This window comes from Cavia porcellus, unplaced genomic scaffold (genome assembly GCF_034190915.1).
Source record: "Cavia porcellus strain 051 isolate PalLab524CR breed Dunkin Hartley unplaced genomic scaffold, mCavPor4.1 scaffold_7, whole genome shotgun sequence".
In the NCBI taxonomy this organism is placed as follows: Eukaryota; Metazoa; Chordata; class Mammalia; order Rodentia; family Caviidae; genus Cavia; species Cavia porcellus.
Genome location: NW_026947490.1, coordinates 69,605,291 through 69,621,027, shown reverse-complemented (window position 1 = coordinate 69,621,027; position 15,737 = coordinate 69,605,291). Strand labels below are relative to the sequence as shown.

The 15,737-nt window shown below is 41.8% G+C and overlaps 1 protein-coding gene across 2 annotated transcripts in view; it reads left to right on the top strand.

Moving 5' to 3' along the window:
• Nucleotides 1-15,737, top strand: part of Fam171a1 (family with sequence similarity 171 member A1) — a 141,918-nt gene that overhangs the window by 59,193 nt on the left and 66,988 nt on the right. For both annotated transcript variants that reach the window (XM_063253811.1, XM_063253812.1), the window contains exon 2: nt 11,462-11,689. In XM_063253811.1, the coding sequence (XP_063109881.1) occupies nt 11,462-11,689 (228 nt within the window). The remainder of the gene's footprint in view (nt 1-11,461; nt 11,690-15,737) is intronic.

The following is a 15,737-nucleotide window of genomic DNA, read 5'->3' as shown; positions in this document are numbered from 1 at the left end:
GTAACTAGTTCTGTGCCAGTACATTGTCCACAGAATATCTCGTGCCAGGAAAATGTTGAATCACTTACTTTTTAAAAACAAAGGTTTTATTACTATTCATGGAAGGGCAGGCTGACAGATCCAGAGACCGCTGTTACTAAACAGGTAGTACATTGAGAAGAAGGGCATGTCACAGCACATGGAAAGCACCAGGACCCAATGGGAGGCAGAGGATGTAAGGGAAAACGTGGGTAGGAACTGTGTGGGTGTGTGTGTCAGGAAATGTAAGGCAGGTAAGGAGGCTGGGCTGCTTAAGAATTGGTTAATTTGAATAATTTAAGCAAGTTCTAGGTATAACAGTGCCCCAGTTGCCTAGTTACTGGAGTGACTGGGACAGGGGACCTATCACATGAAAACCCCTCAGAGAAGTGGTTTAGGGGTGCTTTAGATAGGTCAGTTGCATACTAAAACCACTGAGCTGAGTGAAAGTAACAGTTCACTATCTCTTAAGAACTAGCCAGTCCGAGGCAACTGACCCAGTCCCTTCTTGGACAGCAAAACTCCAAAGTGTCAAAGCATCAAAAGTAGAGAGTAAAAAGCATATTATGCACCTGCTTACCCTACAGTCCCAGCTTCCTGACAGCTGAGGGTTTTACAGCTACCAAAAAGCCTACCCTTTCCTCCCCAAGAGAATGAAGGCTCTGATGCTGGTCATAGTTTCCTCTGCTTCCCAGGTTCTTTGGATTTATGGCCCAATGGGAAGGTCACCCCAGGAACTGACCCCAGGGCCTGTGGAGTCGATGACTTCTCTGTGTGGCTTCTGCTGAAGAAGGCTTGGTCACCAGTTGGCCACCCCATGACTTAATTTTAATCTCTTTCAAATACAGGCTTTTTTCCATTCATTAATTCCTAACTCCTTTGGCTAGTGAGCTTTCTTGGGGACATCATTATTGGCCCTGAAACTCATAAGCTTTGAGTTCTTGACCTGAGCCAAATAATTAAGTGTAGAGATATGAGTTTGACCCATTTGATAGATGACATTTAATATCACCATTGTAAAGAAGAACTAAAAATATCATCAATGTGCAAATCTAAGACAAAATATGGCAGAACTTTGCTGCAACTTGAAAAAATAATCTCATTTATGTGGTGGAATTGGTGAAGGAGTGTGTGGAACTCTTAGTTTTCAAGGCAAGAGAGGAAAATAAAACTCCTTTGTTGGTGTTGCTGCCATACCATGAGGTTAAAAGGCAAAAGGTTAACCTATTTGGCATGAACTAAGACTCATTCTATACAGTTTAACTGTGTGGAAAATATTGTACACTGATGTTCATTATGAAAAAAAATAATTAGGAACAGTACTTTGCTGCTTTTAACAGTCAGATTTTTTCCTCATAGATGAAGCAGGAAACTTCAGTTATGTTGTGAAAAATTTTAAATTTCTTAGGAAAATCCTATAAAATGGATCTCACAAATACTTTTATTAATCAGGACATTATAATGCTTTGTAACTTGCAGAAGTGAGCATAATTTAGAGTGCTAGCCCTTAATACAGAATTTATTCAGACAGCTGTAAAATGCAGAAATTCTTTTTAACCAAACAAATGTACATTTTTGACTGTCAAATGAATAGCAACAGACACCCTTATTAGCATGTCATTTTAATTCTGTACTCCAGTTACTGTTCGCGGTGACCTAAACATGGCTTTGCAACTATGGTTGAAAAGGTCATTAAAACAATCAGTGTTTAAAAGACAAAACACCCTTTAAAGTTTGGGGTGGGAATGGTGGGGGCTCTGCTTTTCCTTGTTGTCTATGTGGAAGGCTGACTGTGTGGGACATTCCAGAACACCCTACAGGGGATGGCAGAGTGTCTGGTGAGTGGAAGTGTGGTACAAGGGGACATGGTTAGAACTTTCCAGAGGAAAGAAACCCTTAGCCATCCCTGACAGAGGGTTTTTTAAAAATTTGAAAATCCACTGTTAGAAAAGAACTTCAGCCCAGTTATGGTGGTGCATGTCTGTAATACCAGCACCTGGAGTGCTGAGTTAGGAGGATCGCTGCAAATTTGAGGCCAGCCTACAATATGTAGCAAGACCCTGTCTCAGACAACTAAAATGCAGATTAAGCTTCACTTTTCAATCAACAACTTATCTCCTACTGTGTGGCTTTGATCCTAACAATCCACATGATCTATGGCTCCAGGGGTTGGGACCTGGGATGGTTTTATAGATGCTGGCAGAAAACACAGTACTGGGTCAGAGCTGGGGGACCCTTTAGTGCTCAAAGCAGCAATAGTACCCAAGAAACAGCGTTCCTACACCAATTTCTTGAGCCTGAGGTTCTGCAAGAACAACACAAAGAGGGCTGGATGATATCTATACACTCAGTAGCTTCCTTCACGGAGAGAGGCCCTGGGCCTCTTGGGAACCCACATCTTCCTAATTAGTAAATCCACCTGTACTTTGCTGCTCAGAGAGATACTGACTGTTGCTTACATGACTGTCATTAAACACTCATCCTTGAAAGGGTAGCTCAGAACACAGGGCAGTTAGTACCTCACTCAAAAGCTGTGCAGAATACAAGAAACCCATGGCCAGTTCTCTCCTCATAATGGCTTCTGTTGTTTCCTTGGCTCTCTGTGACCTTGGTAATTGGGATTGAGAGAGAAAATTCCATAAACTATAGTCAACTCCTCCCAGGAATCTTTTCAGACCTTCTGTAAATTTTTTGCAGACCTACATGTGCTTCATTAAAGAATCAAATGCTGAGAATAATGAGCTAATTATAAAAATGGCTAGCAGTATTAAGCCCTCACTGTGTGCTATATCACATAGGAGGCACCTTACACTTGTCATCTCACTGTGTCTGTCTACAGAGGTCACTGTGGACAGGGGCCTTACCTGCATTTCTTATAGAGTAGAAAGTTCTGGTTTGGAACATTAAGCTGTAAGTGACAGAAATGGCACTCAAACACACGTTGTAAGAGTCCAAAGCCTTGTGCCTTCAAGAGCCAGTGTTTTCCTCTTAGTTTTCTTTCACTGAGAAGCTTTTGGAGGGAGGTGGTGGTGGTGGTGTTGGTCATAGTTGTTTTGAGGTTTTGTTTCACCAAATAGTTAGCAGAATGCTCACAAGTAGACATGATCGGGAATACTCTAGTGGATACCATAAAAACATCACCGCTAGTCAGTCCTTCAGGAAATCCTGTAATCTTTTCAAGGTAACTGGCGTTCCTGCTTTAGAGAGAAAGACGTGGTGGCCCAAGAGGGTTATAAACTTGTCTGGGAGGGGCATACAGTTGATTAAGAAACCAGCTCCACGTGCCAGTACAAAGTGTGTTTCTGTATGCGTGCCCCAGGAGGGCCCAGTAGTAATGAACATAAGTAAATTCTAAGGTGTCCTAAAATATTTTTGTTTTATCTGAAACAAAAGAATATTTTAATAATAGATTCCTTGTATTATTGCGTATCTCCATTCTTTTGAAAAGATAACACATATGTATGATTTAATTACTATACTGATTCAACTTCAGCTGTATGGCAAGAGGCTTATCTTTCTTTCATAATTATTTTTCAAGTCCCAGGGAGTTTCACACACTTGGGCCATTCACAGCCTTGCAGCAGCCTCTTCATCTTGCCTTTTTCCTGTTTATTTTATTTAATTTTAAAAGTAATGACTACTACTAGCTACTAGCTCCCACTTAGCACTTTCTAACTGGTTCCTTCCCAGAGAGAAAAATTACTCAAAATAATCATCATCAAATCTTAAAACTGCTTAATTCCAAAATAAATACCTTGTAATTTTGCTCTTGTCCTAACGTTATGCAAAATAAATAGTTACAGATACATATAGACATGATAGACAGAGAATCTTTCCCCCACTAGATTGCTGTGGCAACAATTCCACCAGCATCTTCCACCAGACATTTGAAGTTTGGCTTTGGTATACACACTAACTTTGTAGTCATACCTAATGTTGCTCATTAACTTAGCCCAGGTTCTTCCAAATCCTCACTATGCTGTCATCAACATTTTAAAATGCCAACAGAACAGAAGCATTCTAAAGTGGTTTCCTATGGCGATTTCCCTGTAAATCCTTGTGGATTCTCTGGAAGCCAACATGTTCATCATTGTAACTCTTTTATTCAGTATATCATGGTGCTCTGTAAGGCTTAGAAAACACATCCACTGTGTTTACAATTCCATATTATCTTTATGTATTTTGTAAAACAAAGGTATTTTAGGTTTGTGAAGTGGATATGCCTTGACCTTTTGGGTCTTTGTTTCTTTCTTTTTTTCTTCTTTTATTTTTGAAACAGGGTCTTGCTGTGTGGTTTAGACAGTCCTTGAACTCACTGTGTAGCCCAGGCTTGCCTCAGACTCATGGTGATTCTCCTGCCTCAGCCTCCTGAGTGCTGGGATTACAGGTGTGGGCTGCTTTAACTTTTATGCAGAAATTCTTAAATGTTGAAGCCTTGATTTTTTTATAGTTGTTAGCTGTATTTGTATCATTTTGGTGTTCAGTAACTGCTTTAATTCTTATAGCTTTTGAACTGTCATATGCTTTTACTTCAAAAGTTCCTGCCAAGATAAGTAAACTTATATTTGGGTGTAGTACTTTGAAGCTATATTTAAGTAATTACTGATACCACATATAGAAAGTTGGCATTATGTTAGTTTAACTTGCTGTCTGATAATTTTTTAGAGGAACATCCTGTTATTACTTATATTTGTAAATTACATGTGAGCTATATATCATATGTAAATTGTACATATATCATATGTAAATTGTATAGTTAGGGCAAGTCACAGTAGTCTTCAAATTATCCTGGGATGTTTACCTAAATAGCCCTTGATTAAATTGTAGTAAGGTACTTACTTTGTATTTGCTCTAATAGCATAATATGATATGAAAAAAGACTCAGAAAGTCTCATGTTGTACCAAAAACAAAAAAGAATGTGAATCTGCTACTGAATTTATCACTGGTTGGCTAGGCTTGACAGAAGTTTTAGGCAAATGTTCCAGGAAGTTGCTGGTGTTTTTCATTTCTAGTATAATGTGCTTCAGGTAAGGGAGAGCCAGCTGCGGTGGCACATACCCCAGCCTGGGCTTCATAGGGAGTGAACTACATGGTTAGGTCCATCTAAAAAATACAAAAAACAAAAACAAGAAGCTAGAAGAAAAAGATGTCCTATCACTTGAAAAAGATGGAAAGCCTGTGTGTGTGTGTGTGTGTGTGTGTGTGAGATTTAACTGCTATACTTCTAGTGTTTATTATTGTGTTGCTTTAGTCACTTTTTTGTCACTGGAACAAAATATTCAACACTTACAATTTAAAAGAAGAAAGGTTTATTTTGGCTCCTGATTTCATTCACTTGGACATGGTAGAGGGGTGAGGCAAGGGAAGATGCACTCAGCCCATGGCAGAGGAAGCAGAGAGGAGGGCCCTGCAGTCACATCCCAGTGACCACTCCTTCTGTCCAGCCCCACCCCCCAGCAGAATCCAGCTATGAACCAGTCAGAAGATTAACCCAGTGATGAGTTTCAGCCCTCATGATCCAGTTACCTTCCAAAAGCCTCACTTCTGAATTCAGGAGAATTTTGGGGAGCATTTTAGATCTAAGCTCTAATGCATTCTTCAACAATCCTGGTAACTTTGGAGATGTTGGTTAGAAAGTGTTGTTCATAGGATGATCATCATTTTGAGCCTCATACAACTTTCTTATGATGGGAGGGTAGGGAAAGTAATCCACTGGTTTGCTGCACAAAATAAAAGTTTATACATTAGAGGGACAGAGATGAAAAAGAGTGCATTTGTGTATAGAACTTGTCATGACTATGCCAGGGGGGGAAAAAAACCTCTAGATACATGTCAATAGTGCTTATTGGCTGCCTATGTAGATCTAGTCTCTTCTCTTCCCAGCTGATCTGGAACTGTTGAGTCTACATAACTGTCATTTTGGGAGGCTCAGAGTGTGAGTCAGTTTTCAGAGATGGTAATCACCAAAAAGCACAAAATAGAATTCTGAATTTCCAAGGACTGCAGGAGCAGACTTAGCTCATGTGTCACTTTCCCAGTAGATATTCTAGAGATCACAGTCCTCCACTAAAATTTAAGGACTGCATTTAAAAGTAAATCGCAGCATAGGTGGGAATTCTGTCATCAGACATTGTGACCAGATCAATAGAAGGGTTTAGGGCAGTTCTTGGTACCATCGAGTGCAAAAAGGATCCTTGGAGAACAGTAGCAGAGGGCAGTTAGAAACCACGAGGTTCTGGTGCCCAGCAATTGACCTCTGCAAAATGTCTGCATTGTTCTCCCTCCTTTGGAGATAGAATGGAAATTTTCTTCTCCCTGAACAGTTATCAAAGTGTGTGTTGCTTTTGGAGTTAAATACATACAAGGATTGTGAAATACTTCTAAGAATTTGGATGTAAAGAAGTCTTGGGATGTACAAACTATAGCAGGTTTTCACATCAGTGTATTATATATTAATGTATTCATGTAATATGTAACATAATGTATTGTATAGTGTATAATGTTAAATAGAGTATCATACATTGGTCTTTTCAAATACATATGTAATTTGCTTGAAAGACACACATAATGCACTAATGTTTGAAAATTTTAAATTTTCTGTTGTATATACTTGTTTCTTTACTGTGGTACTGGGGACTGAATCCAGAGCCTTCTTACTGAGCTACATCTCCAACTCTTTTAATTTTCTGAGCTAAGTTCTCAGTAAGTCACTATATTGTGGCTGAGCTCAAACTTGTGATCTTCCTGCGTCAGTGCTGAAATTACAAGCGTGTGCCACTACACTCAGCTTAAACAAACAAACAAAAACCCTCGAATTCTAAAAATAAAATTGAACAATAAAAGATGTGTGTACTACATGAAACTGGAGAAAATAAACTACAGTAATACTGTAGCATAACAAGGTATTTCCTACTTTTATCAGATCACAAAGTAGAATAAACCGTTTTACCTCTATAAAAGAAATGGATAGAAAGTTGCCCCTCCATACATTAGACAATTTAGAATATGCTCGTATTCACTATGTAAAACAGACAGCAAGCACAACAATGGCATTTAATCCACCCCCATAATGTCATCCATGGCTGATGACTTTTTTATAGGATTCTACTGCCTTCATGTCAACCTGGTGGTTCTGTTTACAAATCCTGAACATGAGCCAGCGTCAGCGTCTTTTTCCTCTGCTGAAGTGTACTCAGAAATTGAGCCTTTCCTAATGACTTCGCGAGTTTTGGGTTTTAGCAGATCACCTTCCCATTCAAATTCATTACTGTTCTCTGGGTGTGTTCAAGCCATCTGAGTTGATCTCCCCACTTTCATCCAAATCATCTGATAACACAAAGCCATTGCTAGAATCCAGTGTCAGGCTAATGTCTGCAGCCTTTAGTTTCTCTTTTACTTTATTTCCATTAACTTCTGCTGTCAGCAGCCAAGTCAGGGTCCTTTGCCACAGTATTCTCTGGTCCAGATATACAGTATACCTACTTCAGTATTATCATTTTCTGGCAAAGTTGTTGGGAAATCTTCATCTTGCCATTCTCCTTTCAGTTCCACACCTTACATCCTCAGCCTGGATTCAATGTCAACTACAAACTCCTGACAATCTAGAGAGCCAATGGCCCCAAAAGAGACCTCAGTCCCCTCATCCTCTTCGCCCCTCCAGGCTGGCCACATGGGGCTGATGTTGGCACTGAGCAGAGCCTGCTCCCCTCCTTTAGTGGTGCAGACCAGCCTACTATCCCAGCCACAACTGTAGGTGTATTTGCTATGTAAAGATATGCAAATCCTGTGTACATGCTGCTGTTATAAAATTCTGGTAATACAGGAAAAATCTCTTATAGAAAAGGTCTGGTAACATTTTAAAAATAACCTCTCATTTGGAAAACACTTTTAAGCTATCAAATGATCTTTTATTGTTTCATTTAAAAGATGAAAAGCCATTGTAAGTTCCCTAAATTGGGATTAAATATAGCTAATCACAGTGTTGGAGCCCAAGTCCAGTGACTTCCTTTGCAGCTGCCATCCCCTGGTGTTGGCAGCCGGAGGCTTTGACAATGTGGCAAAGGACTCTGACTTGGCAGCTTGGTGGAAGTGTGTTCCTTCTGTCATGCCCTGTTGCAAACCCAAAAAATACTGGGTTCCCACTAAGATATGCTGCTGTGGAAACCCACAGCTCTGAAGCCCCAAAGGAAGGGAAAAATTAAAATCCCACAATAGCCAATTTCAGGAAATAGAAAGGGAATTAAAAAAGCATTCAGAGAAAGCCAAAAACTTCACAGCAACAACAAACAAACAAACAAAATCAAGTCCACAGACTTTGCTTTCCCTTCCAGATAGACCTAGAGTTTGCTTGAATAAATATGTGAACTAAGAAGTACATGGTGTTCAGAAAGCAGATGAATGTTACTCTCCTAGCTCTATTCCCCATGAAAAGCACAAAGGACAGCATGTTCTGCAGTGTTCTGTATTAGCACATGATTTTAAGAGGGAGAGCAAAGATACTTGTTTTGGAGTTTGGATGAGAAGTCATAAAATAAATGTATTCTCTCATGCATAGAAAAATAAGATATTCAAATTCATGTTGGAAGGTGCGGATGGAGGACTAAGCAGCTTTATCAACAGCCTTTCTGTGTCTTCAGCCAGCCTTGCCCAGCCCTCCCTTGGGGTCTCCCATGCATCTGTGAATATGCACCGTAATTCCATCCTCTCACTCCTATAATCATGTTTGCTCCCAACTTGCTACTTAGGGGTGCCTCTTCCCAAACCAACAATTTGAAACAGACTTGTTGCAGTTAGTTCTAAATCAATGGCAATTAGAAAGGAAATAACTAAAAGATGCTGCTGGACTACAAGGTAGTGTTTAGTTTTCTACCCACGGAGCGCATGCTTATTATATGATTTAAGATGGACTTGTTAATGCCCAAGAGCCTCACATCTACCAAGTGCCAGGGAGTGCTGAGTCCTAGGAGAGGCGAAATTTCTGAGTGCTTCCATTTCTGCTTCCTTCTTGGCTCTGCCACTGGTGGATGAGTAGCCTTCTTTGTGCCCACGGGTGCTGTTCTTTCTGGCATGCCATGGTGAGGGCAGCATCCTTCAACCCCACCTCCCAGGACACCTTCCACCTCCCTCCTCCCTGTACCCTCATGGCTTCGCGCTCGTCATTAGGAACTAGCAGATGCAATAAGAAGAAGCATCTGTAAAGCTTTCAGTCAGCTCACCGAACTCTCGGAAGACAGCTTGCAAAGGTAGAATGATACATGAGCTCTATGGTGGACTATTCCCCATAGCTCCCTGCTGTCCCAAAGAACTCTGGGAAGACAGTGTGCAAAGGCAGAATGAAACCTGAGCTCTGTGGTGGACTATTCCCCATGGCTCACTGCTGTTCCAAAACAGGTAACTCCTCTGAGTCCCCTTTGGTCAGAAAGAGCACCTGTTTCTCCATGCTCCAAGTTGAAATCCAACATAGGACATCAGATTCCCAGAGCTGGGGTCTATTTTACCTCCCCCTTGGCTGCAAGGGAGGCTGGAAAAACAGGCTCTGGAATTAGTGGGATCATCTGCCAGTAGAGGAAGGCTACTTGGATGATGCCTGGTTCTCTGGGGCCCACCTACCCGTGCTGCCACCACTTGGATCTCAGCATCACGGGCATCTCTTCTGGAAAACACTTCCCACATAAACATCTGGACTAGTGGTGGCGAAACTAAGGCATGGGTGTTACTTGCTTTTCTTTTAAGACAAGAAATGTTAATATTAATGAGTTGTTTTTCTAACCTAAACCTCAGGATTCAGTTTTAATTGCAGTGTTGGCACTTTGTGACAAGTAAATGGGTTTTAGTCTCCAGGTTGCTACCACCAACTCATAGCATAGACTCATCAGCAGGCCCTGTTTGTCCCCGGCCAACAGTGAGTGGTCTTACACATCCTTTATAAGTCTCGTCATCTATTCAGTCCCTCCATGAGTGCTTGCAGACTATGTTTTGTTTCTTTCTGGCTTGGTTTATAAACTCTAAAGCTCACTAACCTCTTCCTCACTGTATTTTTATGCTCTCCACCCAGTTTTGTCTTTTTTGCTCCCTAGCACATGGATTGGCGTTCCCTTTTCCTTCTTCAAAAACTGTACACTCTTTAACCAAGAACCATAAAGTAGGCGTGATGACACACACCCATCATCCCAACTACTAAAGAGGCTGATGCAGGAGGATCACAAATTCAAGGCCAGCCTGAGAAATTTAGTGAAACTCCATTTCAAAATGAAAAGGGCTAGAGATACAGTTCAGTGGTAGAACACTTGTCTAATGTGGACAAGGCCTACCCTGGGTTAAATTCTTAGTATTGGAAAAAAACAAAGTGGGATCCATATTTTTTCATCTTTTCTTTTAATCTCCCATAGTACCTAGTGTCATGCTAAGCAGAAAGTAACTGATTAATAAATATTTTCTAATTAACTACAGTCATTGTTATCTGAATTAATGCTTCTTTCAAAGGGATTTTGATAGGGGTTATTTTAAAAATAGTGAAGAAAAAATAAAAGGGAGACATACAAATACTTAGCCTATGTTCTAATAAATCTTTATAGATTCTGAAATTTGAATTGCAGGTTGTTTTATTTATTTTTATTTTTACACATTATTTTAATATGACACAAATACTATTTTGACTTTTTTTTAACAGTCACTTAAAAGTGTTAAAAATCATTCTTTGCTTATGGACCATTCATAAACAGCAATGCTTTTGAACATATGTCCCCGGGTTGGACTGCAGTGCTGATCCCTGCTACCAGTCTAGGGGAAACATGGGCCCATAGTCAGCTCAGATAGTACCTTCTAGTTTCCATGGGGCTCCAGTGCCAAGATCTGCAGGTGAGGGCAGCTTCTGTTACAAGGCTGAGCAGTAGTCTAGTGATAGATTATGAGGGCCTGAGGCAGAACAGTATTAACAAGAATGCAGAACAAAGTCCAGCTGTGAGGTGTGTTTTGGAATCAGTCCTGTGCACCAGTGAAACCGAGAATGGTGTCTCAGTTTCTGTTTAGTAAAGGAGTGCCCCACTCAGTGGGATCCTAAATCTCTCATAGACCACCAAAAACACACTGGCTCTTACTCCGCCACTCTCAGAATCTTCCTTTCATCCAACAAAAGAAAACAGTGTTAGAAACATTGTCTCACCTGGTCAGAAGACTTGTCCTCCAGCTGTCAGTATAAATAGTTTGTTTACTGTTGAATTTGTCATTGTATCAAAATGATACCCCAGGTGTCTGCAAGAATTACCCAGCCATAGTAACATAGTAACAGCCTGTCCTCCAAAAGTGGTGATATATAATCTTTTTCCAAAGTATACAATTGTAGAGCATAAACTAGACTTTGTGTATCAGAGGAAAATCAAGTGATTGAATCTAAGATCTAACTAGGGTGGACTCCCTCCAACTGACGCATTGTCCTCTCTGCAGAGGTGACTCTGAAGGTGCACATCAGTGATGCCAGCACCCACCAACCCATCCCAGATGTGCTCATCGAGGTCTTCGCCAAACAGGTGTCCATCGCCTCAGGAACGTCAGGAGCTGATGGCGTCGCCTTCATCAAGTTCCAGTATAAGCTGGGCAGTCAGTTAATTGTCACCACCACAAAGCATGCTTATGTGCCAAACTCTGCACTGTGGAAGCCCCTCCGATTACCTGGTAAGTCCTCCTTTATTTTCTTTTACTGTTTTAGTGTGTGTTTAATATGTGATAAACACATTTACCGTGAGCACCTGGTACTTACACATATGACATCTTGATCCTTTACTCTTTCCTTGCCTCCTATCCACATCCTGTCTCCACAGAGTTTCCTATTATCTAACTTCTCTTTTTTTTTTAAATTTATATTTTGGACTTGTTATATAAGAAAAACCAACTTTGCATGGCTAATATATTTTACTCACATTCTTAATCTTTCTCTGAAACAGACGTCATGGTGTTGGGTAGTGCTGATGGAGGCATCCACAGTAATAACCTCAGAGGCATGTGTCAGTCAGGAAGATCTGTGTATACATCCTCTGCTTTACCCTCAGCCCCTTCATGTGCAAGGCACATGGGGTCAACATGTAAAGCTGGTGGCTGGTGAGCTCTGCGTGTTGTGTACATGGAGAATTGAAAGCTTTCAAGTGTCTGCTCATTTCTCCAGCATACCACGTTGCACCTTCTGGATGGCCACAGGTAATGTGGGGTCTGGCAGTAAGTCAGCCTGCACCATCCTCATTTGCCTCTAGGGTCCTCTTCCTCAGCTATCAGCTGGAGGCCCAGGGTGCCTATAGGGTGGGAAGGCAGCAAGAAACTATTTTTTCCCTCCCACCAGCCACCACTTCAAAGCATTGTGACCACCACAAGGAGGGCTGTGGATGCAGACTCAACCCAAGATGGGCTCAGTGAGCAGCAGCTGTGATCCCTCTCCTGGTTCCTCACGCTGTGTCTTATACCCAGATCATGCTATCTGTTGGTACCAAATGAGTGAGGGGAAAGGCTGGACTGAGAGCTGGGGTATTCGCTGCCAAAGTTGTGGCAAGAACAGATGATAGCAAGTGGCTGACTTGGGCTCCAGCCCTGCTGTATGACCAAGCCCCTCCAGCTTCCCTAGACATCTCTGTAAAATGGAGCTAAGAATTCCTTGCAGTGTAGTCGTGACGAAACATTAATTATCACAGTTAGACTGCTTTACAACATCCACTGTACAGTATGTGATCAGAAGTGTAGCTTGAAAGATGTTGCCTGCCAGATACCAGCATTAGTGCTCAGCACTGACCTGTTCCACTGCTGGACACTGCCACCCCTACCCCTGCCAGGCCCCTGCTGGCCCTGAGATCCGTGACCAGCCATACTGGGGACACTGCTCAGAAAGCCTCAGTGTCTCCTAAAATTCATAAAATTCTTTTTAAATTTCAGTTCACTCCACCACCCCCACCACTCCCACAGTGCTGGGAATTAAACTCTTGCCCTGAACTACATCCCCCAGGCTTTTTTATTTGAGATGAAATATCACTGATTTGATAGAATTTATGAACCTCCTGCCTCAGCCCTTCTGAGTGCTGGGATTACAAGGGTGTACCACCACGCCTGGCTTTAGTTGACTATCTCCTACTCACTGGCCACTGTCTTGGGTACCAGACACAGACCTTGCCCTGGAAAGTTTCTAGGTTTTTTTTTTTTTTATGAAATCAGCCTCAGGAGTAGTTTCCATAGCACAGGTGTTTTAGTCAATATGCTCGAGAGAGAGAACCAGTAGGCTAGAGAAATAGTGATGAAAGAGTGTTACTAGGGAAGTTGTCTTACTGGATTGTAGGGACTGTGAAGTCCCACAGTAGGTTGTCTCAAGCTGGAGAACCAAAAAGCCAAGAACATAGCTCAGTCTAAGTCGAAAGGTCCTGAGCCAGGCACTTCAGTGCTATAACTCTCAGCATGAGACAAAGATCTGAAAGGCCAGAAGCCACTGGTATGAATCCCAGAGTCCAAAAGCTAGAGAAACTGGAGCTCTGAAGCCAAGGGCAGGAAAAGGCAGGTGTCTGGTCCAGAGGACAATGAGCAAGAATTCACCGTTTTCTGTCTGGATCCCCTGCTGAGTAGGTAGTGTTCACCTCACAGACAGCAGACAGATTTTCACCACTCAGTCTATCCACTCATAGGCCAGTCATTTCCTACAACACCCCTCCAGACCCACTGGGACAGCAAGTCATCCTAAAACTAAACCAGTGGTGTTCCTTTGTAGCAAAAATGGGATGGGATGGGATTGGTACCTATTGAAGCTTTGCAAATAAATAATGCAAAGACTTAGAACAAATAATGCTTTATTGCCTATCTATACACCCCTTAACCCCAGTCTCATGGACATACAAAGTCAACCATCATGTGGGCAAGGGTTCTGATAAACAGATAAAGTATATGAGTCTGGGATGTGGGAGAAGGAGAGTTTAACCAGCATAGGTAAGTGAGCAAGAGATTCTAAACAGGATAGGTGGTTATGGAGTCCTGAGGTCAACAGACATCAGAATCAGGAGATTTTTGTAAAAAGGTGCAGATTCTAGCCATCAGCCGTTCCATTTGGGGAGCTTGACTCAGGAATCCATGTGTTAACAAGCAGTCATGTGCTCCCTCACTGGAGTTTGAGCCCCCTGCTCTGTGAACTATGGAAAGTAGAGTTGATGTGGGTGTGTGTAACTGGGGAGGATCATTAAGAAGATTACAGAGAAAATGAGAAGGATCTGGGAAATGTTCAGGAGGCAGAATCCAGAGGGCCTTGAGTAAAGGAAAAGAATTCAGGGAAGAGGATGGAGTCAAAGCAAGAGTTGGACCCCAGGTTTCTGGCTAGCAGAAGCGTGGCGGGATCTTTAGAGGCTGGGTTCAGAGGTGATTCACATTGCGCTGAGGGTAAAGAGGAGCTGAAATAGAACCAGGGAGGCCAGCAAAACCAGGGGGTGACTTCATTGGCTTTCATCAGAAGGAAGCCTTTGACACACACCCCTGTTTTCTACAGCAAACATCACTGAAATATTGCAGAAGAAACTGAGGTGGAGTCTACCTGTAGAGGATGGAAGTCGCATAAGGCCAGCCCATTCACTGTCCCTGGGCTTTAGGATCTGTGAGGTTACTTAAACTTGGAGTTAGATACTGAGCTGCTACTGCAAAGGAGACACAGGAGAAGTGCCAGAGAGCCTCTGCTCACATTTTTATCAAGTGCTCAATGTCACTCTGTCCTGTTGTTTCTGTTTAAGGGTACCTTGTTCAATATACATTGTTGATCTACTAACATTATACTCATGGCCTATAGCCCTGTCGCTCCTCCCTAACCAATGCTTGTCCATACATTTTTCAGAAGGCATTTATCAGCTTCATCACACTAAAGGTCTCCAGACAGCATTGCAGTGCTGTGCTCAGGGACCACATGAAGTAGAGAAATCACCAGCAGACAGCACAGAAATGTAAAAAGGTTGGCAGCTAAATAATCAAAGGAAAGAAAGGACACCAGCAGCATGAGGTCGCCACGTATAACCTGGAGTGTATGCATCAGAATACTCGACCGGAAACCACATGAGTATGTGAACATCAACAGTGTTGATTTTGCAGTCACAAGTAAACCCTACCATGCAGGCACATCCTCAAATACAGTGGAATAGGTGAATGGTAAAGGCAGACCTCATATTTTAGCTCTTAATGGAATCATTTGAGGAGAAGAAACCATTTCTGTAATATCTGTTTCATGGAAAGACTTCTGGGTGAGGGTCTCAGGACTGCCCATCATACCAGCCACACACATGGGCCTGTCAAGGCTGTCAGGCCTGGGTTCCTTGGCTCTACAACGAAACAATGTGCCTGAATAATTTCAAAGGCCCTGGCTGTTCAGCGTAATAAAGTATAGTTACCTGAAATCTAATAAGAAGCAAGACCTAAATTTGCACCCATCTCTTGTAAAAAGCAAAGCATTGTTTTTGTGCACAATTTTGGGATATCAGGTCAACATTTTTGATATTCTGGGAAATTCAGCAAAGAATAGAAACAAGTTGGTAGCTTCTTCTAAAAGGCCATAAAAAGTTGAAACTAAAAAATGCTTTCTTTACTTCATGTGTACAATGTTTCAGTTTGATGAGGTTTGGTTTGGTTTTTTTTTTTTTTTGATATTGGAGATTGAACCCAAGACCTTTTCTCTGAGCTACATCCCCACCCCATTTTTTATTTTTTAGACAGGGAATTGCTAAGT